This window comes from Erithacus rubecula (assembly GCF_903797595.1).
Source record: "Erithacus rubecula genome assembly, chromosome: 22".
In the NCBI taxonomy this organism is placed as follows: Eukaryota; Metazoa; Chordata; class Aves; order Passeriformes; family Muscicapidae; genus Erithacus; species Erithacus rubecula.
This window is the reverse complement of record NC_136674.1, coordinates 3,692,674-3,717,375: the sequence shown is the minus strand read 5'-3', so window position 1 is coordinate 3,717,375 and position 24,702 is coordinate 3,692,674. Positions and strand designations below refer to the sequence as shown.

The following is a 24,702-nucleotide window of genomic DNA, read 5'->3' as shown; positions in this document are numbered from 1 at the left end:
ACACCCACCCCGTGACGTAACGCACACACCGCATCTCATTGGTCCTTCACCGCCCTGCCATCGCCGCTGATTGGCGGCTGCTGGGCCACGTCCCGCCCCCCGGGCAGCGCCACCTCCCCTCGGCCGGGACCCGGAGCGGAGCGGCGGGACCGGGGCGTGTGCGGGGCCATGGCGAGCGCGGCCCGGGGGCTCCGGGCGATGCCGCGGCTGCTGTCGCTCCTCTGCGCGCTACTGCTGCCATCGCTGCAGAGTCCGGCCCGCGTGCCCCACATCAAGAAAGCGGAGGCGGCGGCGGCGGCGCCCGGCGAGGCGCTGCGGTACCTGCACTCGGCCGAGCTGGGCGAGGCGCTGCGGGCGCTGGAGGCCACGGCCCCCCCGGGCCTGGTGCGGCTCTTCAGCATCGGGCAGTCGGTGGAGCAGCGGCCGCTGTGGGTGCTGCGCCTGACGGCCGGGCTGGGCCCCGAGCGGCCCGAGGAGCCGGCCGGCGGCGCGGCCCTGCCCGGACGGCCGCAGGTGAAGCTGGTGGGGAACATGCACGGGGACGAGCCGCTGGCGCGGCCGCTGCTGCTGCGCCTGGCCTGGGAGCTGGTGCTGGGCTGGACCCGCGGGGACGAGCGCATCGTCCGCCTGCTCAACACCACCGACCTGTACCTGCTGCCCAGCCTCAACCCCGACGGCTTCGAGCGCGCCCGCGAAGGCGATTGCGGCGGCGGCGGCGCCGAGGGCGGGCGGGAGAACAGCCGCGGCCGCGACCTCAACCGCAGCTTCCCCGACCAGTTCGGGGACGCCGAGCCCAACCTGGAGCCCGTGCCCGAGGTGCGGGCGCTCATCGACTGGATGCGCCGCAACAGGTGAGTGCTGCCCGCTCCCCTCTGCCGCGCCGGGGAATGGGAGACCCTCGGCTTCACTCCCAGCCAGCTTCCAGCCCTTCCCTAAGGGGAAGGAGAGGTGATTTCCACACCTGTTTGTCCCCAGCCTGCCTCCCTGCAGGCTCTTCGTCGCAGCCGGGACCATCCTGCGCTAGGGAGAGCATTTGGTGGCCCCAGTGTTTGTGCAGCTGCCAAGGAGCAGCACCAGCCCCGCGGGGCACAGCCCGGTGTTGTGGCCACCATGGCCATCTGCTTGTGTCCCTGAGTTGTAGCTGGGAACTTCTCACCTGCTTTGCTCTGAGCTTGTCAGTGGGTCCTGCTCTTAGGGTCAGTAATGCTTACTATACAAGCTGTGGGATGCTGGAAATATTTGGGGTTAAGTGTCTAGGTATGACCATGTTAACGAAGTTGTGTCTTCCCCTCATCTTTGTGTTTCACGGGAAATTCCCCTGGATTTAGCAATAATGCTCTATGCAGCAGCATTTCCAAAGACAGGCCCTGTTTCTATAGCTGCCTTCCCCATGAGTTCGGTTGAAACACCTGGGGCTGAGCCTCGAGCTTCCATGCTGACCCGTTTGGCTCGAAGCTGCTGTGCCTGGAGTGGGGCAGCCCAGGAGGGGAGATGGTGCCTTTACAGCCCAGCTCTGGTGTGGGGGTCTGGGGCCGCCCCAGAAAATGCACTGGCCAAGCTGGGCACTGATTCTTCATTTGTCTTGTGTTCTTCAGAGGTGTGTAAGGTCCAGACTACAAAGGTCAATGCAACCAACCGTGGGAAATTGTGCAGAGAAAGCAGCAATGCACTGCAGCAAACTGTGACTCTCTTCCCAGAACAGGGACAGAAAGAGATGAAGAGGGGGTGACAGTGCATTCTAGGGCTGTTGGTTTACTCCAACCAGCACATGCAATGTTCAGCATTGTACAATGTTTGCTCATGTTTAGGAATGAAAATGCATGAACAAATGATCTTAGTTCAAACTTGGTGGAGGGCAGTGCCCATGGGAATGGTGCTCCAGAGGAATTTCAGGAACTTCACCAGTATCCTAAGTGTCCTAAGAATCCTTTAGGACAGCTCTGGTGCAGCATTTAACACTAACATCCCTCCAGATTTGGTTCAGCTCAAAATTAGTTACTAGGGAAACTCGTGAGCCTTGAGCCTTTTAGTTTTATTTTTTTCTCATAATATGTGAGGTGGGATTTGCTATCAGCCAGAGTGAAACAGGAAGAACGTGGTGCTTTGTGTGTCCCTCTGCCTGGCAGCACCAGTTAATACTGGTGTAATTGTTAGGCTAACATAACTGCTGATAGAAAAATGAATGGGTAAATAGAACTGTTTGATTAAAAAGGGAGATAGTGGGTGTAATGCAATTTGTGTGCACTATTTTAAGCAAGGTAGAGGTGTTGGTCACATTACCTCTGCTTGGAAACCAAATCCTGTTTGAGTAAATGCACAGGAGAGCTCTTTTTCCCCTCAGTGCTTGGTGGGAAGAGGAGAACAGAGAAAATGACCTTTGGGATTTGTTGAAATGCTTGTGTTGCCTGTGATCAAACTGGAAGGGGATATGAGGCATGCCCTGCTATATTTTCTGACTTGGGGTTTTAACAGCTCTTTCTCACATACAGATTTTGTGGGTTAAATCTGTTGCACATGGCAGGTGTCTCAGAGCTTGACAAGAACTGTGTTGTCTGTCACTGAGTTTGGGGACTTGGTCTTAGGCTGCAGAAAAACACCTGTTCCATCTCCAGAACTGATTCCACTTCCAGTATGTGCATTTTGCCTCATTAATCCCAGTTTGGAGGCCTCTGAGAGCATGGTTTGGGTGGGAAAGCAGCAGAATAACTGGTTGGGTGGCTGTAGCCAACTTCCTGTTGAAATGTTTCCAGTCTGACTCTTTCTCCCTTTCCTTCCCAACCCCAGGTTTCTGCTCTCTGGCAATCTCCATGGTGGCTCTGTGGTGGCCAGCTACCCCTACGATGACTCTCCCACACACAGGCTCACAGGAGTCTACAGTAAATCAGCTGATGATGAAGTCTTCAAATACTTGGCAAAAGCTTATGCATCACATCACCCCATCATGAGAACTGGCAAACCCAACTGCTCTGGAGAGGAGGGAGAGACTTTCCCAGATGGCATCACAAATGGTGCCCACTGGTATGATGTAGAAGGTAAGCTGTGCTCACATCCAGTGGGGATTATCACAGAGGAAAGGACTGGGGGGTAAGTGATATTTTTAGCTTTGAATGTGTTCTGGCATCGTGGGAACACCAGCTGATGAGTAACAGCTTGGGAGGTGTTTTTAGGGAAGAGATCACAGCAAATGGAAGGATTCTTCATGACCCCCTGAGGTGGTGGAGAGTTGTCCTACACGTGGGAGGCTCCATTTGCCAAATGGACTCTTGTGGTCTCTTGACAGTTGCTAAATTTTGATACAGAAAAGAGGAAATGGTTGTTAACCAATGGCAATGTTCTGTGAGGTCTTTTAACCTCTGAACTTGTAATATTGTGATTACAGAATAGTCTACTGTAAAGCTGTGTAAAATTTAGATACAATTTCAACAATTTAGGGACTTCTGTGGTGAGGGCACAACAAAAGAATTGCAAAAGTGATCTCAAGAAGTTGTGTTGCTTTGCTGCTCTGCCTTTTTCCCTTCTGCTGTGGCTGAGGGGTGGTGTAGAAGTGCTGAGCAAGTGGTGACAGCCAGTTTATTAACCTTTCAAACTTGCAACTTAATGATTTCTGGTAAGACATGTCTTTCTGAAACACGGGCTTTGCAGCAGAATCCTGTATTAATCCTGCATCTAGCTTGCTTGGGAAGGCTGGAGAGGGATCCATTGAGGATCCCCTGGAGAGGGATCCTGAACACATCATCTCTGAGCTGGAGGAGGAAGGGTTGATTTTTAGCAGTGGCTGAATCATTCCCTTGGATTTCACTGGGCAAATAAGATGTCGTGTTCAAATAAGATGTGGTTTGATCTCTTTCTCTACCAGCTGTCTCCTTCCCTCTGCCCTGCTGAGCACACCAGCCCTGGTGTTTGCTGGCTCAAGGTTCATTCTGCTGCTGTGAGAAGTACAGCAGGAGGAAAGTTTTTGTGTAATCTGGTGACTTGGCTTGTGAGGGAACAGGATATCCTGGATGATCTGTGCTGCCTTGTTGTGGTGGCTGTTACCAGCAAACACCTCAGTTGGGAAGTTTCTTAACTGCAGCTCTGAGGATTTGTGTCCTTGTAATGAAGTGGGGTGGGTGTGTTCTGAGGGGAGAGTTATTCCAGAGTTTGGGTCTGTGTTCCCCTGATCCCAGAGAGCTGCATTTTTCACTGCAGGGATGACTTTTTCATCCTCCTGCTTAGCTGTGAGGCAGCTGGTTGGTGGCTGTGGCACTGGTGTGTGAACCCTGCAGGCTGCCTTTGCTCTGCCAGCAGCAGAGAAAAAGAAATGGCATCATTTTCCTTTCACAGGAAATAAAAGGTGTGAACTGCAAACCAGATTACTCTGTGCTGCCATCACTGTGGTTCATATCTGTCCAACAGCCTCCAGCACCCAGTCTCTGCAGAAATAAATGGCAAGCCACAGTCTTGGGCTCAGCAGTGATGACTGTAGGCAACTCATGGGCAGAGATTGCAGGGAGGATGCACTAATGTGGACTCTGAGAGTGGAACATTGCTGAGGGTGACAGCAGCAGTTCCCCCAGAGCCAAGGAATTCATGTGAAGTGTAACCCAGGGAGGGCATGGGTGAACTGGCCAATACCATGCATGTAATTTGATGTTGTGTCAATTCACCCCTTCAGGGTTGTAAGTTTTAATGTTTATTTTTAGCAGTGGATGAAGAGCAGGCAGAGGGGAGTCAGTTTTAAGTGCTGTGACAGAAGCAGCAAAACCATCAGAGAGGCTGTTTTGAGTCATCTGAGTTGCTCAGCTCTGTGCCAAGGACTGCAGAGGCTTGTGCTTGGATCAGGAAGCCTTTCCCAGTGATTGCAGAGTTGAAATGTGTGGTGAGATGAGGTTGGGAAATCCCAGTCCCTGAGCTGAGCTCTAGAGGTAGAAATCCAGAGCTCAGGGTTCTGTGAGTGGTGCAGGGCATGTGCTCAAGGCCTCCAGATCAGGTTGTGCCAGGAGAGGCTCCTGCAGGCTCCAAGTGAACTAAAGCCAGGAAAAACAAAGAAATGAGAACATAGTGTTTCAACAGGTGGAAATTTTCCTGCCACATTTTATCATGTGAAATCAAATGTGCTGGGGAGCAAACTGCCACAGGATTCATTGGCCTGGAGTTACCAATTCAATGTTATGCTGGTGCCAGACTCCATTAACTTCCATTTGAGTTTGCAAACAGCCTCTTACATGTGTCAGATCGAGGTGGCAAGTACAAACCATGAGAGTAATTGCTGAGGTCAAGTGTGCACAGGGGAAGATTGGATCTCTGCCAGACAGCTGAATTTGGCTCCTGCATTCCATCTGCTGTAGATAAGCACATTGGTGACTGGGATGCTTTTTAGAGGCTATCTCTGTTGTGCATGCTCTTTCTCTTCCTTTTTAACCTTTGAGGGTTTTGACTACCAAGTGGTTGGTTCAGATCAAGGGGATACATGCAAAGCTGGGCTGGGGTATGGAGAGCAGCTGAGAAACCACTCATCTGTGGGCAGGATGTGCTTTGCCTTTGTGTTAAGAGATTCAGATCAGAAACTAAAATCAGCATGAACATATTTTGTGGGCAGCCTTGGAAGGTTTGTTTTTACATGCAGTCCCTTTCTAAAAGATATTTTCTTGCAAGTTTTACTCTCTGATGTCCATATGTTTGAGATGTTTCTGTGTTTACTGGGAGGCACTTTTCAGGTTGAAAGTGGATTTCAGTTACCTGTGTGCTTACTGGGTTGTTTTGGTTGTGGTTGCCAGCCACACTGAGCTTCCAACCAGCTTTTAGTGGCATCCAGCTCAGTGCAGTTAAAGTAAGTGCTGAGAACAGTGGGGCATCACTGCTGATCTATTTCCTGTGCATGGCAGAGGGCACTGCACAGAGTGAGCTCTTGTAGAAGCTCTCAGCCATGTCTTTCTGAGGATATGCAGTTTGCTGCACTTATGTGCTTGTATTTTCATAAAAGTCTTGCTGCAGTTCTTTTTCTTCTTGAGAGAAGTATTGGCTTGATGGTTGGATGTCTTAAGGCCTCTTTTCACATGTCATGAACTGTTGTGCTGGTGCAGCTCTTTGGGGGACTCTGCCCCTCTCTTTGAGGAAAGGCTGCTGGGCTTGGCTGCTCTGGGTCATGAAATTGCTGCAGTTGGAGGCCCAAACCTCACCTCCTCTGAGTTTTAATGATTGCAGACTAATGGACCAGAACATTCCTCTACCTGCTTGGTGCTGCTGCTGGTGCTCACTCAGTGCCATGCTATGAGATAATCAGTTCTGAGCAGAGTCTGCAACTTGTGCCACATACTGAATCATGTCTGCAGCTTGCTTGATGCCATCTGCTCTCTCTGCAGAGCAGACTTGACTGTTTTTCTGCTTTAACTTAGCTGCAGGTTCTTTATCTGCTGATGTCTGTTCCAGTGAGAGCTGGAATTAGTTTTCTGCATAGTGCACTTTGAAAATAGTCCTTCTTGGCTGGCCTGGCAGGCTTTTTCTAGCACGTGGAGTATTTATGGTATCTGGATCCTCAGGCTTGACTCTAGAGAGCTGCATTCTCCTTGTTTGAGCTTGGCAGGGAGCAGAGGCTCCCCTGTCAGCGTGATCTCTGCAGTGTTTGTGCTGCAGGAGGCCTGGGATCCCTGCTTGAAGCACAGCCCTGATGCTCAGGGAGTGGGTCAGGGCAGGAGAGAGGTTTGTTCTGAGCATTTCTGTGACCTGCTGCCAGCCAGGGGCTGACTTGCTGTGACAGTAAGCTGCTCACTGATAAAAAGGGGAATGGTGCTTCATGGGGAGGCTGAAATGTTTCACAGTGTGGGCTAAAAGATACCCTGTGGTTTAAATGCTGAAGTAAATGCAATGGGTTATCCCAGATATTACCCAGACAGAGTAGAAGCACTGTAGTCTGGCAGTTTTCTACCTCAGGTGTGTGTTTTCTGCTCTGCTCCATGGATTTAGTGCCCTGCTAATGGCAGGCTGAGTGCAGGTCTCTCTTTACCCCTCTGGGTCTCTGCATAGTCAGGGGAGGCTGTGCAGATGGTATGTAGGAAAATACGTAATTCCACATGCTTTAAAAATAACTGTCCTGCTCTGCAACAGAGCCATGTGAAGGCCAAATATGTGCAGTGGATACAATCCAAATTTTCAAGAATGCAGTGCACTACTTTCTCCAAGAGAGTTTTTGCCAGAACTGATGTAGCAAGCTCTAATTTAGTCCGTTGCTGCTCTATTATGGGTGAGCATCTGTCCTAAATTTGCTTGAATGGCAGATGAAGCACTAAATATGTTCCATAATGGCTCTGGTTTACGTTTTGGATGTTTTCAAATGCATTAACGTCCTGCTAGGAGCAGATGGTTATGGGCTGGCAAATGGTTTCTCTCGGTGTGGTGTTTACTGGTGAGAGAGCAGCCTGCTGTGCACGCCTGTTCTGAGCTGGTAACAGGAGCTGAATGAAGCTGGGGGTGGATCAGACTCACAGCCCTTGTTTCTCTAACCCCTTGAACTGAGTTTGAGAGGCAGAAAGTCTTCCAGCACGTTGTGACCCCCTGTGCTGGACAGAAAAGTCTCTTTCCTGTTTTGATGTCAGCCCTTGCACAAGCTGCAGTGCTCTCCTGGATGCAAGTGACATTTGATTTGTTAGGATGAATGCTTCATGTTCCCTTAGCAGCACACTCTCAGGAGAGCTGAGAGGAACTGGGACATCTTTGTTGTGTTACCATCCCACACATCTTCCCAGGGGCCTGTTCTAAATCCTACTTTATGCTGTCAGTCCATCTCTGCTTTACCCAGCTGCAGTGGGGTTGTTGAATTCAGAGCAGTGGACCCTGACTTTTTGGGCCACCACCTCTGGTAGAAGCCTGCTCTCCTTGGTCAGGTGCTGCTGTTTTCCCCCTGTTCCTGACCAGGCATTAACACAGCCCCTGCCAATGCCAGGCAGTGCATTTGCATCAGGATATTGATCCATTCTGGCTGGTTAATTGGCCAGTGCCACAGAGGCTCCCTCACTTCAAGGTGCTTCTGAGTGATTAGGAAACTGCTCAAAGTAAATGTGGTCTATTGGCATAGCACTAATGCAGCACTTCAGTGAGCCAAGCAAAGAATTTGCATTTCTAACAGACCTTCCTGCTGGGGCTCTGCAGGCTGGTGCCATGGTATCTGCCACAGCCCTCTGCTTTCCTTCTCCTGGACTTGGCATCTGCCTCCTGTGGAGAAAATGCATCTCTGTTTTCTGAGAAAGGGCCTTCAGAGAGTCAGTTCAAATCCCATAATTCACCCAGAAGAGACTCTGTCCCCCTGTGTCCAGGTGACCCTGGTGGGATTCATGCTGTTGGTGTGGAGGTCTCTGGGCTCTGGTTGCAGGTGCTGCTGTACAGGTTGGCATGGAACTGTCTAGGAAGTTGTAGCCATGGCTGTGATACAGCAGTCTGCCTGTGTTATAACTAAATAAGTTTGTGTAAGCCAGAAGACTTTGTCAGCATGGAAAAAATACACTGTGGTGTGTCTTGCTTACTGACACAACTGCCTCATTGGGGGGTGGGAGCAATCCTTTCATGTGGTCATCTGGCTACTGTCATGTGGTGGGGTTTAGCAGGGTCATTCTGAAACCTGTTTCACAGATTTGTGGTGGATTTGGAATGTCCTTTCTACTCTTGAAAGCTCCCAGAAGTGTTTAGAGGGGTGAACATTTGCAGTCTTCAGCAGCATGCTCAAGTCTGGGCTCCAGATCACAAGTGTTGATCCTGCAGCCTTTGAGTCCTGTTTGAGGAACAGCTTTGCTTGCTGAGGGTTGGGTGTGAACTTCAGCAAATGGGGTCAGGACACTTGCTGGGACAAGGTGACCTTTTTGATTCATAGCAGTGCCTGTGGTTTTTCTGAAGGGCAAGAACAGCAAGATGAGCTTAATACAGGAAAACAGCTCTGTGCACTCCTATTTCTGGATGCTCACCAAGGTTTGGCTGATTTAGTGCTAAGCTAACAAACTGTCTCTAGGTGTTCCAACATCCTTACATTGATTTGAAACTGCTGCATGACAGAGGAAGCATAGGAGGAGGCTGGTGACTTGGCCAAAACCAAGTTTCTCAGACTTTCCCAGGTGGACCTTTCTCAACTGCAGACATTTGGATAAGGAAAGAGCAGCTGAGGAAGCAGAGAAGCATTGTTGTTACCCTGTCTAGAGTTTTGCTAAGAGGCTTTTGGGAGAGCTGTTGTCCTTGAAACTGATTCCAGTGTGCAGATTTGAGCTGTCAGCTCCCAAGTTGATAGTCTGATGTTCTTTTCTATCAAGTGCCTCAAACTCATTTTGGGGGAAGTAACCTCTCTTGCAGGCAGACCTCACAAATCTTGAGGTAGCTCAGGGAAGGACTTGGCAGCTGGACTGTTCAGAATCTGGTGTGTCTGTCCTGGTACACTGGGTTGTCGTGTCTGGAAATGCAAAATGAACCTGTATGAATTCCCAAGAGCTATCCTGATGAATTCAGCTGACAGAGGAGTGAGACAAAAGAACTGTCACTTTGAGCTGGCTGTGGCTGATTTGAATGGCCCAGTGTTCCAGTTATAGCATAGGCTGCCATGATAATGTGACCTGACTTTTGTCCTTAGGCTGCTTTCTCTGGAGCATCCTGGGGAGATGCTGTGTGGGGCTGAATGACAAGGAGAAACAGCATCCTGTGGTGGGATGTGTGTGCATTGCCCTTGGGACATCTCTGCCTCTCTTCCTCAGGTGGGATGCAGGATTACAACTACGTGTGGGCTAACTGCTTTGAGATCACATTGGAGCTGTCCTGCTGCAAATACCCACCGACTTCTGAGCTTCCAAAGGAGTGGGAGAACAACAGGGAATCTCTCCTGGCTTTCATCGAGAAGGTACTGAGGGCTGGGCCGGGTGTGGGAGTGAAGGTGTGAAACCTGTGTGTCCATGGTGGGCTGGGAGCACTGTGTCCAATTCTGAGATCCTGCTGCCTTCCCAGTCCATGCTGGAATTCCTGTCCTTGCTGTCTGGCTGAGCACTGAGTCCTGAGCCCTTGGGTGCCTCTGCAGCCCTGCTGTGCTGCCTTTGGGGAAGGGTGAGGGGGTATTGCTGCCTTAGGACACAGTTCCCCTGATGTTGCCTGTCTTCAGCCAGGCCCTTGCATTGTTTTCCTCAGGTGCACATTGGTGTGAAGGGCTTTGTGAGGGATGCAGTCACAGGAGCTGGCCTGGACAATGCCACCATTGCTGTTGCCGGTATCGCTCATAACATCACAGCAGGGAAATTTGGTGATTACCACCGGCTGCTGGTGCCTGGGACCTACAGTGTGACTGCTTTTGTGATGGGGTAATGTCTCTGTGGCAGCCTGTGCCCACACTGCCAGCTGCTCCTGTTCCTTCTCTTGGATTTCCCCCCCTAAAACACCTTGTGTGTTTAAGAGGCTTGGCTGGAAGCTGCAGCAGTAAATGGTTCCAGCTCAGAGCTGCAGCTATGTTTGTTCCATCAGAGTGAGTGTACAGAATTTCTGTCAGCTTCTGTTTGACTGCTTGTATCAAATTTCATCTTTTGTGCAAAGGGAGGAAGTGGAGTAGGGTCACCCCAACAGGAGTTTGGGTGGGAATGTGTAACTTGTCCCTTGGCTAGTCCTGTGATAGGCCTGGGGCTTCTTCCCTGCTGAGCCTGTGGACTCTTGCAAGGACAGCAGTGGAGCTGGGTTTGGTGGCAGTGGGATGAATCCCTGTGAATCTCTGTCATTAACCTCACAGTGTGTTCAGGCTGAAGTGATGGAGGGACTGCAGGATGTTTTGGCCTCTGCTCTGCAGAGCTCCTTGCTGAAGCCATTGTTTTCCCCACAGTTACACACCAGTGACCAAAGAGAACATCGAGGTGAAGGAGGGAGATGCGACAGAAGTGAACTTCTCCTTGCAGCCAACTGTGATGCCACCAGCTCCTAATGTCACCCAGCTCACAGCAGCACCTGCCCCTGTCACTGCCATCACCCCCACCCCTGTGCAGACCCAAAATCCAACCTCTGGCCATGAGCCCATCCAGCCCGTGGATTTCCGCCACCACCACTTCTCGGACATGGAGATCTTCCTGCGGCGCTACGCCAACGAGTTCCCCAGCATCACCCGCCTCTACTCCGTGGGCAAGTCCGTGGAGCTGCGGGAGCTCTACGTCATGGAGATCTCTGACAACCCTGGTGTCCACGAAGCAGGTGATGGGGGAAATCCTGGTTTTAGCAAGGCACAAATGCAAGTGGCAGATGCTTTACACTGGGAGAGGCAGGGCGGAAAGGAGTGCGGAGCTTTCTGTCCTGAGAAACTGAGCTGCTCCTTGTAGTATCTTGGAGCACTGTGCTGTGTGGGGACATCTGTGCTGGTCATGGAGCTCTAAGGAAGAACCAGGAGATTTCCTTGATACATTGTTCTTTTTGGGGTTGAGGGAGCACAAGTGTGAGTTTTAGGTGAAATGCCCTCCAGCGGAGCCTGCAAGAGCAATGCTTAGGGTGGTGAGGTGTCTCCAAGCTGTAACATAGTGGTTATAATGGTCTCTGTGGTGTAACCATGTGTCTGCAGGTGAGCCGGAGTTCAAGTACATCGGTAACATGCATGGGAATGAAGTTGTGGGGCGAGAGCTTCTCCTGAACCTCATCGAGTACCTCTGCAAGAACTTTGGCACAGATCCTGAAGTGACCGACTTGGTCCAGAGCACACGGATCCACATCATGCCATCGATGAACCCTGATGGCTATGAGAAGTCCCAGGAAGGTATTGCTGTCTATGCCACAATCTCTGGGGGTCCTAGCTTTCAGAACAAGCCTTTGAGTTCATGGAATCCCTGGGAAATTTGGAAGCCTTCCTGGAGCAGACGTGCTCTCCAGACAGGAAGGCTGGAAAGGGACTTGGTGTGTGCTGTGGAATGAGTGGGTGGATCCTGATTGATGGATGCTGGAAGCTGTTGGGGAGAGCTCTCATACTTCAGCAGTGTTGTGAGCTGCCCCTGTCTGGGTCCCCTGATGGTTTGTGACTAATACAGGACTTCTTTAAAAAAAAAGACATTTTGTCTTTTGCTTGCTGTGCTTTGGTCCATTCTCTTAGTAAATGCAGTGTGGGAGCCAGGCTGTCTGCAGCACTTGTCCAAGGATAACATAGACTTTCATCATGAGGTTGAAACTGGCAAAAGCATCCTTCAGGGGTCTCAGAACTATGTGGCTATGTTGGCAGAACAGAGACTGTCCAGAATCACTTTTTGGGAGCAGAGCTTTGCTTGGGTTTAACAAAGAACTTGTCTGGCTGGTTTGAGGAGGTGAGCTCTGAGGTTTCTGTGGTCGTGACATCCGGCTGCAGAAATTGTTCATGGTTCAGTGCCTTTCTACTGGTCTGACTGGCCTGAGAGCCTGAGCAAACACCCACTAAAGGGTCCTGTACTGCTGCTCAGAGCAGGCCACTTGCTAGGGTGGGCCTGGGTGCCCCTTTCTGCTTGCAGGGGGCCAGCACTGCTGTGCTCTCTGCTCTTTTCACTAACTGCTACTTGTAAACTCTGTAATAAGGATTGAAACCTCTTCACAAGGCATGAGCTTGAACTTGTGTTTTGTTTTCAGGAGACAAAGGAGGTACTGTGGGCAGAAACAACAGCAACAACTATGACCTGAACAGGAACTTTCCAGATCAGTTTGTCCATGTGACAGACCCTCCACAGCCAGAGACTCGTGCTGTCATGGCCTGGCTCAAGTCTTATCCATTTGTGCTCTCAGCAAACCTGCATGGAGGTACCACATCCAAACCAAGCTCCTTCCTCTTTACTGGGCTCTGTGGGATGGGGGTTTACAGGGATGTCTCCACAGTGTTTCTAGGTGTGCACTGGGGAGCTCTTGTGCTGCAAAGTGGAGCAGAAACTGGAAACAAAGGGAGGAAACCGTGTCCCCAAACATGTTTGTAGGTGGATGCTGGGAAGATCCTAACCACTTCTCTGAAGGGAGCATCTGGGAGATGGGGATGGACTCTCTTGTCAGCAATTGCTCAGCAGATGGTCTGGGAATGGGATACAGAGCTGTGGCTGTTAAAGGCTTCACAGCATTCATAGAGTGAATGCAGTCCTGAGGGTTCCCTGCCTTGAATCACATGGCGGAACTATGAAATTTGCAGTAATTTAATTATCCTTTTGGAGTGTTCTAAATTAAGTCTCTGTGTAGTACAGCTTACTCCCTAGACAGTTTGTCTGCTGACTTGTAGCTGTAGTAACTTGCAGGTGGATGCTTTGTTGCCAGCATGTTTGGTTTGTAGTGCAGAAGTGTCAAGTGTGGGTGTGAGGGGGCTGGCAGGTCTCCAGCTGCAGTGGTGTCTGGGGTTTTGTGGTGCTATTAGTAAAACTTCCTTGGGGAGCCCTTCAGCAGTAAACTCCAGAAAGCTGAAAAGCTGCATCATTTGGGTCAAAACACCATGCATGTTCTAGGAAATTCTTCCCCTTGCTTCCAGTTCTCTGTGAAAGCAATTATTATGTGGTTGTATTCAGCCCTCCTTCATGTAAGAGTCAAAGCTTTGATGTTGTCATGGCTTTGGTTCTCCTTCCCAGCTAGGTGTGGTGTTATCTCATCCTGTGCTTCTGTCTCTGCTATCCACTGGGCTTAATGCTTTGTTTAATGCCAAGTCTTGAGAAACAGAAGTCTTGGCACTTGCTGGAGAAAAATTTCCATTGTTATGCTGAGAGATCACTGGGAAAGCACACAGGTATGAGCCAAAGCTTGCTTTGCAGGTTCCCTGGTGGTTAATTACCCCTTCGATGACGATGAACAAGGAATAGCCATATACAGTAAATCCCCAGATGATGCTGTGTTCCAGCAGCTGGCACTTGCCTACTCCAAGGTAAAGCTCCAACAGGAAAATGGGTGCATCCTGCTAGGTTGACTCCTGGGAAACTGCAGCTTCCAGGGAATCTCCTGAGCAGCTGGTAGAGGTGGGTGCAGGCTGTGGGTGAGCCCCTGGTGTTGCAGGAGGGTCCTACAGGAGGCTCCCATTCCGTGAGTGATGCCCAGCACACTCTGACAGCAGGCAGTGAGGGAGGAAAGCTCTGTGCAGACACTTTCAAGAGTGGTGGAAAATGCTGCTCAGGGGCTGGGAGGAGAGAGCAAGGATATCTGGGCTGGGATTGGGTGTGGGTGCTGTCAGTGCTGCATTGATACACAGATCTGTGCTTGGTAACCCTGAATGTGTGGTGCCCTTGGCTGTGGAGTGCAGGCTCACTTTCACATGTTGCATCTTGTTTTATAGGAAAATGCAAAGATGTACCAGGGAAGCCCTTGTAAGGATATGTACCCCACTGAGTACTTCCCACATGGCATCACTAATGGGGCTCAGTGGTACAATGTTCCAGGTAAAATACACCTTGAATCTCCTGTACTGTTTGTCTTCAAGTTAATGCATGTGCAGTTTAAATAATTTAGTCTGATCAGTCAGGAACTCTGCACTGGTCAGGCTCAGATTAATGGGATCAGGTTTCTTTTATAACCTCTTAAATAATGTACCCAGATAAAGTTATTCCTAGGGGAAGGAATTTATAGTGTAGTTTCTCTGGCTATTAGCAAAATGGTTTCATAAAATTTTACAACACTTCATTAGCATGAAAGGTATTTACAAGAAGGAAGGTTATTTGTCTGCTCTTTTGGCATCCCTTTGAAGCTTGAATCCTGCCCTGTATAAAAGCTTTTTGCCTTCAAGTCTGTACTTCATCTTTCTCTGGTATCTGATTTGTATTTTTTTTTTCTTTTAATCTATGGTACTTCATAAATCAAAATTTCTTTTGCATTCTTTTTGTAGGTGGGATGCAAGACTGGAATTACTTACATACAAACTGCTTTGAAGTGACCATTGAGTTAGGCTGTGTGAAATACCCAAAAGCTGAGGAGCTGCCAAAGTACTGGGAACAGAACCGGCGCTCACTGCTGCAGTTCATGAAACAGGTGAGGTGCTTTGACCTCAGGCAAGGTCAGCTCCCTCTGGGGTTTACTTTAGTCAGAATGAACAGGGTGATCTGGCCAGACTGGGTGCCTGCTCTACAGAAATCACCCCCATCAGAAGCTGTCTCAACTACTCTCTTCTCAACATTCCAAAAATCTGTATGGAAATAGCATCCAGAGGATGCAGGTGGGGACTTCTTATGTACTACTACCTTGAGTTTCTTGGGGCTGGAATGTCCTTTATATTCTGTTCCTATCTGAGTGGGACTGGTGCTGCACACCTGGTGTGTGCAAACAAAGGTGTGGAGCAGAGAGTGCTGTGCTGAAATCCTGAGCTGAACAATTGCTCATTGTACTCTTCAGGTGATCTTTGTCCATGCCAGCTGCTGGCCAGTCCAACCTGAATCCTTTTGGAAAACCTTGCTCCTCTGGGAAGGCTGAAAATGTGAGGGGTGGGAGGCAGAGTGAGGGCTGGCACTCAGCAGAGCTCTTTTGTGCAGGTCCACCAGGGTGTCTGGGGCTTTGTGCTGGATGCTGTGGACAAGAGGGGCATCCTCAATGCCACCATCAGCGTGGCCAACATCAACCACCCAGTGACCACCTACAAGGATGGAGACTTCTGGCGCCTCCTGGTGCCAGGGATGTACAGAATCACAGCATCTGCCCGAGGGTGAGCAGGTCCCAGCAGGAGGAGCAAACAGCTGCATGGCTGACTTCCCACTCAGGAATATTCCATCACCTCTGCCTGCCTACAGCACATGTAGGCATGGGTGTTTCTCCTGCCCTCTGGCCTGTGCACAGATAGCAGTGTGAGACTACTGTGGTGTCAGACTGCTCACCTGGCATTGGTGTACAGTCCCAATCTGCCCTTGTTAGGAGTGGATAACTTGGTGTCTTTAGGGGAAATTCTTTTCCAGGCAGCTGCCCACAGAAGTCACTTGATAATTTCAATGCTCCCAAAATTGTGTTAAAGCAGCCTGACTTGTTGTCTTGCCAGTCTGCCATGTAACCCTGCAGTACCTGAGCTAAAAGCAGCTCAGAGCCATGTTGAGCCCTGAGTTGTTCCCTGTCCTCCTGCCATTCCCACATCCCTTTGAGCTGTTCTTGCTCCTCATTTCCATGTCTCTCACTGTGTGAAGGGAAGCAGTAGCATTCCCATGTGGGTGTGTAGTCAGGGACAGGGCTGTCTTCTTGTCCAACGTTTGAAATACCTGATGTTTTCTTGTACTTTCCCTGGGCAGGTATGATCCACTCACCAAGCTGGTGGAAGTTGACAGCAAAGGTGGGGTGCAGGTCAACTTCACTCTTTCACGGACAGACAGCAAAGTGGAAGAGGGGAAGGTGCTGGTCATGAACACCCCAGACACCAGCAACCCCAACGAGAAGGAGTTTGAGACCCTGATCAAAGATCTCTCTGCTGAGAACGGGCTGGAGCGGCTCCTGCTCACCTCCTCCAGGGATGTGATTCCCTACAGGTACCGGCCCTACAAGGACCTCTCCGAGTTCCTGCGAGGCCTCTACCTCAACTACCCACACATCACAAACCTCACCAGGTGAGAACAAAGCAGAACAAAGGACTGGGGATGTTGTGAAGTTGTTATTCATGAGCACGGTGCAGAGATGGGGAGCTCATCCCTCCCTTCCCTGTGCCCTCTGAGATGGAGGGAGCCCCATGTGTAAGAGCAATGGCTGCAGGGCCTCAGAGGTGCATCCATGTGCTTTTCCCTGATTTAGTTCCCCAGGGATGCTTGGGACTGGCAAAATCCCCAGCACTGATATCCCAGACTTCTGCAAATATATTCCTTAGTATTTTGTCTGTTCTTTAAATCCTTTCTGACATCCACACTGCTGAAGAGTCTCCAGCAAAACTGACCACATTTGACTTACAAATCTCAGACGGCCATTTTTTTTCCTTGTCTGCCTCCAGATTTTATTTCAGTAGTGCAAGACACTTTTGTGTGAGCTTGCCCTGGGCCAAGGTCTGTGCCCTCCTGCAGAAGACCAGCTGCTGCCATCCTCTGCTTTCCTTTGTGACCTGTAGCGCTTACCCTCTGTCAGCTTTAGAAAGCACAAATCCCTTTGTCCCAGGGCCTCATTTGCTTGTTGTAACCAGGCACAATGTGCTCATGTGCTGTCCCTGCTGGTGCCAAGGCTGCTTTGCTGATCTGTAGCCTCTATTGTCCCTTCAGTTGCATCAGCCCTGAGCCTGTTCCCTGCTTTTCCCTGCACTCAGTTTGCCAACTTATCAGCATGGCTGTAGCAACAGCTTCTGCATTACTGGGAACAGGCCTCTTTTGTCCTGCTTTATATATTAGTGTGATGTCCAGATGTCTCCTGCTCTGAAGGGAAGAAAGAAACAAAACAAAAGCCGCCTCTGGCAGCAGAGAGGATCCAGCAGTTCCACATTTATTGTGATCCCATTGGCTGTGTGGAGACATATGGAGCATTGGATATTCTGTGCATCTGGACCTGGATACACCCTTACCCAGGTGTTCAAACTGATGTCCAGAGTGAATTCTGTTTAGTGCTGCTGCAGATCTGCCCCCTGATCTGGCCGTGTTTTTCCTGCCTTTGCAGCCTCCCGCTGGAGGCTGGCAGCAATTCCTTTCCACACCAGGATTTCTCCATGAGGTCAGGCTGGAGTTGCAGCTCTCTTGCTGAGCTGGCACTCCCATTTCCCATCTCTTGGCAGTTTGGGTCAGAGTGTGGAGTTCCGCCAGATCTGGTCCCTTGAGATCTCCAACAAGCCCAACGAGTCGGAGCCTGAGGAGCCCAAGATCCGCTTTGTTGCTGGGATTCACGGGAACGCTCCTGTTGGGACAGAGCTGCTCCTGACACTGGCAGAGTTTCTTTGCATGAACTACAAGAAGAATGCTGCTGTTACAAAGGTGAGGGGCAATCAAAGACCTCCTTGGAGCCTTCCAGCTGTACCCTGAGGTGACAGTGCTCACTGAGGAGACTCCTGCCAAAAATGGCTTGGGGCTTGCGGGGATTCCGTGTGTAGTGGGGAGGTACACAATCCACAAGACAACCTCAAACTGCAGCTCCTAAGTTAAGATCCAGGGGAATTAACCCTACTAATTGCACTTTGTGCTGTTTCTCCTTTTGCTCAGCTGATTGACCGGACACGGATTGTGATTGTGCCTTCCCTGAACCCAGACGGGCGCGAGATCGCGCAGGAGAGAGGCTGCACCTCGAAGATAGGCCAGACCAACGCCCATGGCAGAGACCTGGACACAGATTTCACAGGTAAACAACTGCCCCAGGCTTGGCTGGAGTCACTGGGTTACAGGGTCTGCCTGTAAAGGAGGCAGTGCTCCATGCTGGGAAGCTTCCAGAGCTCAGATCCTTTTTACAGACAGCAATTTGCAGTCTCTTGTGTGCAAGGGACAAAGCAGAGTTATTTAGGAATGGGAGAGGTCAGATAATACCTGATGTATTTTTACTCTTAATGGATTTCTTTCATCTCTGAAAAAAATGCCCTCTCTTCAAGCTCCTCAGAAAAAGTCTCTTTTTTTCATGCTTTTCTGGTTTCCATGTAACTGTATCCATAGCACTGTGTCAGCCCACCCTTCCTGGGGAGGAAATGTTCTCTGCCCAAGTTTGGCTGGGATCATCCTAATCCCTTCCTTAAGAAAATGCCAATTCTGTGACATTGTTGTGAGCAAACACACGTGAAATACCTTCTGCAACATGGAAGGAAAATCTTGGGAAAACTGTGGTGTTGCACATTTGTTTAGCTCTGCAGGTGAATCCCCCCATGAATAGTGTGGACTGGGTGCTTTACTTGATCAGTCAGGTGCATCTGCTGAGATCTAACAGAGGCCTTTTCATACCTGCAGGAAACCTAATTTCAGACATGAAGGATGTACTTCTGGCCTCTCAAACAGCAGAGGAAATTGTTCTTAGTTCCCTTTTCTTTTTCTTGTTCTGATTTATAGGCAATTACACCCGGTACTCAGCAGGACGAGAGCCTGAGACCAAAGCCATCATGGAGAACTTGATACTGAACCATGATTTCAGTCTCTCTGTTGCTCTGGATGGAGGATCTCTGCTTGTCACTTACCCCTATGACAAGCCAACAGAGTCAGGTGTGACCAACTGCCTGGTTCCCCTCAGGCTGTCTCTGCAGAATTTCATGTGACCAGATGTTCTAAGGGCTTTTTGTGCTTGTGGTGTTCTGTAGCCTCCTTTGTGTTCAGCCCTTTGTGTGTGGGGTTGACAGTCTGTAAGTAAATCTATAAAACCTCACAGGGTTCAGCTAGGGATCAGAACGTTTACAATTTCTATGCCTACAGGAGTATTTCAACCTTTCCTCTGCCAGAACCAGTATAAAGTCTGCTTTTGATACTGCCCCTTATTGTTAGAGGATATAGGAATGCTCCTGAAACAATATGTGCCTCTGTTTAGTACGAAATCATGGGGTTAAAATGGGAATCTGCCCCTGCAGGGAATGAGAATTTCATGCTCAAAGTCTCACTCTTCCTGTTGCAGTGGAGAACAAAGAAACACTAAAGTATTTGGCATCTCTCTATGCAAACAACCACCCAGTGATGCATTTGGGCCAGCCAGGCTGTCCAAATAAGTCAGGTATGTTTGATTGAATCCTCTAACCCCCTGTCAGCTTGTGGCAGACTCTGCTGGGCCAGCTCTGGCTGACAACTCTGGTTTTGCTCTCACAGATGAGAATATTCCTGGTGGAGTGATCCGTGGCTCAGAATGGCACAGTCACCTGGGAAGTATGAAGGTACTGCTGCATGGCACAGGGCTTTTCACCTCTGCTAAGCAGCCAATAAAAAGCATGTTTGTCCTGATGTCTAGGCAAAGCTTCTCCAGCTGCACTTTGCAGAGCTTTTCTAATGCCTCTTTCCTCGTAACTGTGGTTTTGTTTTTTGCAGGATTTCAGCGTGACATTTGGTCATTGTCCTGAGATCACTGTTTATACTGGCTGCTGTTACTTCCCCAGTGCTGGACAGCTTCCTGGCCTGTGGGCAGACCACAGGAAATCTCTCCTTAGCATGCTTGTGGAGGTGAGCTGCAGTCTGTGGGAGGAAATTGTGGCAGGGAGTGAAGTGGTGGGGAGGGGGAGATGAAAAGAACAACATGGACACTTTGTGGTTTTATTGATACTGTGAAATTACAGATGTTCATGATTTAGACTGTATGAGGAATGGATTGAGCAGAGGCAGCAAGTGACCAGGGGACATGTTGACACAAGAGTTAAACATCTGTTGCCTTGCAGGTCAGGGCTGTATTTTAGAGGGAAAACAGATCTCATTTTAGTTACAAATAAGGTTGGATCTGAATGTGAAGTTTTGAAATGCTTTGTTTCAGGTTCATAAGGGAGTACATGGCATTGTCCAAGACAAGAGTGGCAGGGCAATTTCTAAAGCTACCATTGTTCTGAATGAAGGCTTGAGGGTCTACACTAGAGAAGGTGGCTATTTCCACGTTCTCCTGGCTCCAGGTTTGCACAGCATTGATGCAATAGCCAGTGGGTACCAGCAGAAACATGTCAAGGTAAGTGAATGTCTGTGTTGGAGATGTTCCCTGTCACATAAAATCTTCCCTGTTTGGGCTCTACCTGGTTGTGCCTGTGTTTAGCTGTTGATTAGGTGCCATCAGGAGCAGTTTTCTGCCTTGACAGAATGGATGGAGAGCAACTTTCCAGCACAGCAGGGTGGTTTTGGAAGTACCTTTTCCTTCCATGGCACTTCTCTTTGACCAGGGCAGATGACAAGTGTCTCTATTATGTGAATCTCCAAGCTCTGAGATGAACTAACCTCTCATGTCTTCCTGCAGGTCTTTGTACGTGATGATGTACCCAGCTCTGTGTTCATAGTATTTGACACAGAAAACAGGATTTTTGGACTGCCAAGAGAGCTGGTTATAACTGTGGCAGGTACAGTGATGTGTTTTATCATAGCTTTGAGCTTTGCTTTCTGTACCAGTTCATAATGACAGAGACCCTCCACTCAACTGGGAAAGCAGCCTGCAGGCTTAAGCCATCTTCTGCTTTCCCTTCTGAACACACTCTTGTCCTTGCAAACTCATCCAACAGCCTTTGGTCCTGCTTGGTAGGAGGGAGGGAAGTAATAGTGTTTTGCAGGGATTTGGAAGGTCCAAAATGTATTTTGAGATGTCTGGAATGGGGAGAGCTTGTGTGCATAGGAGATCTTGCTTCTTCAAGGCTTTTTTAGGTTTTGTGACATCAGGTAAGCATGAAGAGATTATTTTGTTTTCTCAAGGTGGCAGCTGCTGGGGAGGAGTGTGTGGGAGTTTAGACCCAGTGCTCTGTAGTGGAGCTTAGTGATAATCTCCTGGATTTCAAACACAGAAAATGGAGTGTATGCTGTCCTGGCAGCAGCCCTCCTGTCCTCCCTGGCCTAGGAGGAAGGAGCAGGGTCACAATGAAGAAAGCAGTTGTGACTGCAGGAGGGAGGAGAGATACTGTCAAACCTGGGAGCCTGTGGCATGGGGGAACATGGCATTAACTTTGTCCTCTCTCTGGCAGGTGCCAGCATGTCTGCCCTGCTGCTCACTGCCTGCATCATCTGGTGTGTGTGCTCCATCAAGTCCAACAGACACAAGGATGGCTTCCACCGCCTCCGGCAGCACCACGACGACTACGAGGACGAAATCCGCATGATGTCCACTGGCTCCAAGAAATCCCTCCTGAGCCACGAGTTCCAGGATGAAACAGACACTGAAGAAGAAACACTGTACTCCAGCAAACACTGACACCTCCAGGGCAGGAAAGGAGGTTCCCATGGACCAGAGCTGGTGGTGGGGGGCGATCCCTGTGGTTGAGTTTTGGAATGTTGGCTTCAGGATGCGTCCTCCAGAGGGGTGGGTGGCAGCTCCCAGCTTCCCTCTGTTTGCTCTGTTCCTGTGTACAGGCACTCAGTGGGTGTTGGAGGCTGTTTCTGAGATAGGGACATGGTTTTTGGGTCAAGATCTGGAGGTTTATATGATGAGGTTTGAAAGGCAGCTTTAACAGGTGGCCAGCAGAGCTCTCAGCATTTCCCCAGCATCTCAGCACAGGGAGCAGATGTTGGGGAAGTGCCCCAAAACCTGCATGGGGTTGTGGTCACAACACTCCAAAAAAGGTCTCTCTACCTGTTTTCATTTCACATTTTCCACTACATGCTTGGGGGAAGCCAAGTCCTTCATGTGACTCCACATTCTGCAGAGCAGCCCTCACAAAAAACCTAAAAAAAAAAAAAAAAAGCCTTTGATTCTCAGCTGTTCCCTTGGAGCTTTTCCCACCATGGGTTGCTGTGGCCTGCAGTGGTTGTGGAGCACCTCTAATGTGTCACTACTTTCAGGGAGTGACTTGGCCTCCTGAAGGCTGGGGGAGATGACAGCTCAGATGTGAGCTGGAGAAAGTCAGAGCTTCAGTGAACTCTGACAGAGCTCCACTGCCTGCCAGCTCTGCCATGCTGCTGTTCCTGACTGCTGGGGAGCAAAGAAATGTTATCCCCATCATCCTGGTTGTGTTTTCTTTGTGTCATAGACTTGGTTTTTGGGGTCTCATGTTTGTATTCTAATAACTCAGTGTCTGAAAGAGCAGCTGGAAGGTTGTTCTAAGCAGATTGATTTACTGATCTGTAGAAAACCTGATCAGTTTTGCTCAATTCCACCACTCTACAGAAGGAAACAGTCAAATCTGACAACTGCTTTATATTTGAGCATTACTGGAGCAGCAGGGAGAGGTCATGGGCATATCCATGCATCAATTTTGGTGCTAAATCCTGAAGACAGCCTGCACCTTTTGCCACTGTCCATGAAGTATCATTTAATCACTGGGCTCTGGTGGTGGCAGGCAGCAAATTTCTCCCTGGCTTGGCTCTGCTCTGTTCCTGCAGCATCTCTGGAATGTGGAGCAGGAGCTCCACCTGCATGTGTGGCTGCAGCTGTGGTGCAGGAAGGGCTGAACTGTGCTGAGGGAGAAGGGAAAAGCAGCCCAATTCTGCTGTGTAGCACTTAGCAGGAGGTTGGAAAGAGGAGCTGCAACACACATCCCTTTTATTCCTCACAAATCCCACATTTTGGGATGTCCAGAAGGAAAGAATGGTTGAAATGTTTGATTTCCAAAGCCTTTATGTATCTCTGATGTTCCTGTGCTTTCTGCAGAAGCAGAAAGCTGGGGTTAGAATAGGCACTTATTTTCTTGCTGCTCTTTTTTTTTTTTTTTTTTTTTTTTTTTTTAAATTCTTGCCCCACTGAACTGATTTCTGGGGTGCAGGAGCCTTAGGCCTTGAGTTTGCCCTGAGCTGTTCTGTCCTCTAGAGGTCTAGGGATGTCCACTGGTGAAACCTGCACGTGGTGTCTGTGGGTGGAGAGGTTGCAGACAAAAAATCTAATGGGATCAGCTCTGCAGGGCTCTGACCTGGTCTCTCTTCTGGGGCAGAAGCTTCTTCACCCCTACCTGTGGAAATGCCCTTCCAGAACCACATGGGTGCAGGGACAGAGAACCCTCAGACACTAGTGCACCTCCTTGCCTGTTCCACAGGGAATTCTACTGCAGGAAACACGAGATGTGGCTGGGAAGGTGTGCTGGGAACAGATGATGCTCAGCATTCCCTGTGCTCCTGTCCCACATCTGCTGTGAAAGAGCTGCTCTATTTGCTTTGTGCAGGAACCATGAGCATCTCTGTGCCCATTCCCAGCTCTTTGTGCTGAGCCAGGAATGGGGTTTGGTCCCTTTTTTTGTCCCTTTTCCACTTGTAATGGGCTGCAGGACACCAGCACACAGTAGCATTAATCCTGCCTCATCTCTGAACTGTTCCTCCTTTAACAAGAGACACAGTAGGTTTTATTTAAAGTCGAGTTTGCAGATGGCTCTTAGGGCTGTGTTTGGGCTTTGTTTGCTCTGGCAGCAGGTAATGGACAGAGCTGGCCCTGCTTTGTCCCTGTAGCAATAAGTCCTGTCCCTCAGAGTGCATTTCCGAACTAGCTGTGGGAGTAGCTGTGTATATTTAAGGTGAGTGGATTTGAGATGTTTTGCAAACGTGTGAGACTTTTCTACGCAGCAGGACCAAGGGCGGTGCCTGGCTCTGGCTCCAGATCCGCCGGCACTGGGGCTGTCCTGGGCACTTCGGGAAGGCAGGAGCGGCTCCCGTGCCCTCGGTCCGTCCGTCTGTCCGTCCATCCAGCCCTGCCCCGGGCCCAGAGGAGCCGGGCCCCGCGGGCGCCGTCCCTGTCGCTCCATGCACTTGTGCCTTCAAATAAATGTACATTTTCAAAGGGACTTGAATCGCCGTTTCCTGGCTGCGGGAGGGGAGGGGGCTGCGCCTGGCTCTGCCCTCAGCCGCCGCCGCCTGTTTTTTTTACCTGTATACCGAGATCAATAATCTGTATAAAACTATTTTGATGTCCACGTGCGTTCTTTCGTTCTTCCTTACGGCGGGGCGGAGCGGGACCGGGGGAACGGAGTCGGAACTGGGAATAGGATGGGGATCGGGGCTAAAGGAGCAGGATTTGGATGGGGATTGGGGCTGGAGGGGTGGGATTTAGATAGGGATCCGGGATTGGGATGGGGTTTGGGGATAAAGGAGCAGGACTTGGATGGGGATGGGGGCTGGAGGAGCGGGATTGGGATGGGGGTCAAGGCTGGAGGAGCGGGATTTAGATGGGGATCTGGATGGGGATAGGGGCTGGAGGAGCAGGATTTGGATGGGGATAGGGGGTGGAGGGGCGGGATTTAGATAGGGATCCGAGATTGGGATGGGGACTGGAGGAGCGGGATTTGGATGGGGATTGGGGTTAGATGAGCGGGATTTAGATGGGGAT

The 24,702-nt window shown here is 50.0% G+C and overlaps 1 protein-coding gene across 1 annotated transcript; it reads left to right on the top strand.

The window, feature by feature from the left end:
• The first annotated feature begins 101 nt into the window (after positions 1 to 101).
• Positions 102 to 24,289, top strand: CPD (carboxypeptidase D). The gene is made up of 21 exons (XM_079324708.1): positions 102 to 851; positions 2,785 to 3,032; positions 9,705 to 9,847; positions 10,129 to 10,298; positions 10,808 to 11,169; positions 11,531 to 11,722; positions 12,556 to 12,723; positions 13,707 to 13,816; positions 14,222 to 14,324; positions 14,768 to 14,910; positions 15,408 to 15,577; positions 16,149 to 16,460; positions 17,600 to 17,795; positions 18,021 to 18,156; positions 18,849 to 18,998; positions 19,402 to 19,497; positions 19,590 to 19,654; positions 19,806 to 19,937; positions 20,242 to 20,427; positions 20,710 to 20,809; positions 21,422 to 24,289. Exons 1-21 carry the CDS (start codon positions 169 to 171, stop codon positions 21,646 to 21,648), a joined length of 4,092 nt encoding a protein of 1,363 aa, XP_079180834.1. The 5' UTR covers positions 102 to 168; the 3' UTR covers positions 21,649 to 24,289.
• The last annotated feature ends 413 nt before the right edge of the window (positions 24,290 to 24,702 follow it).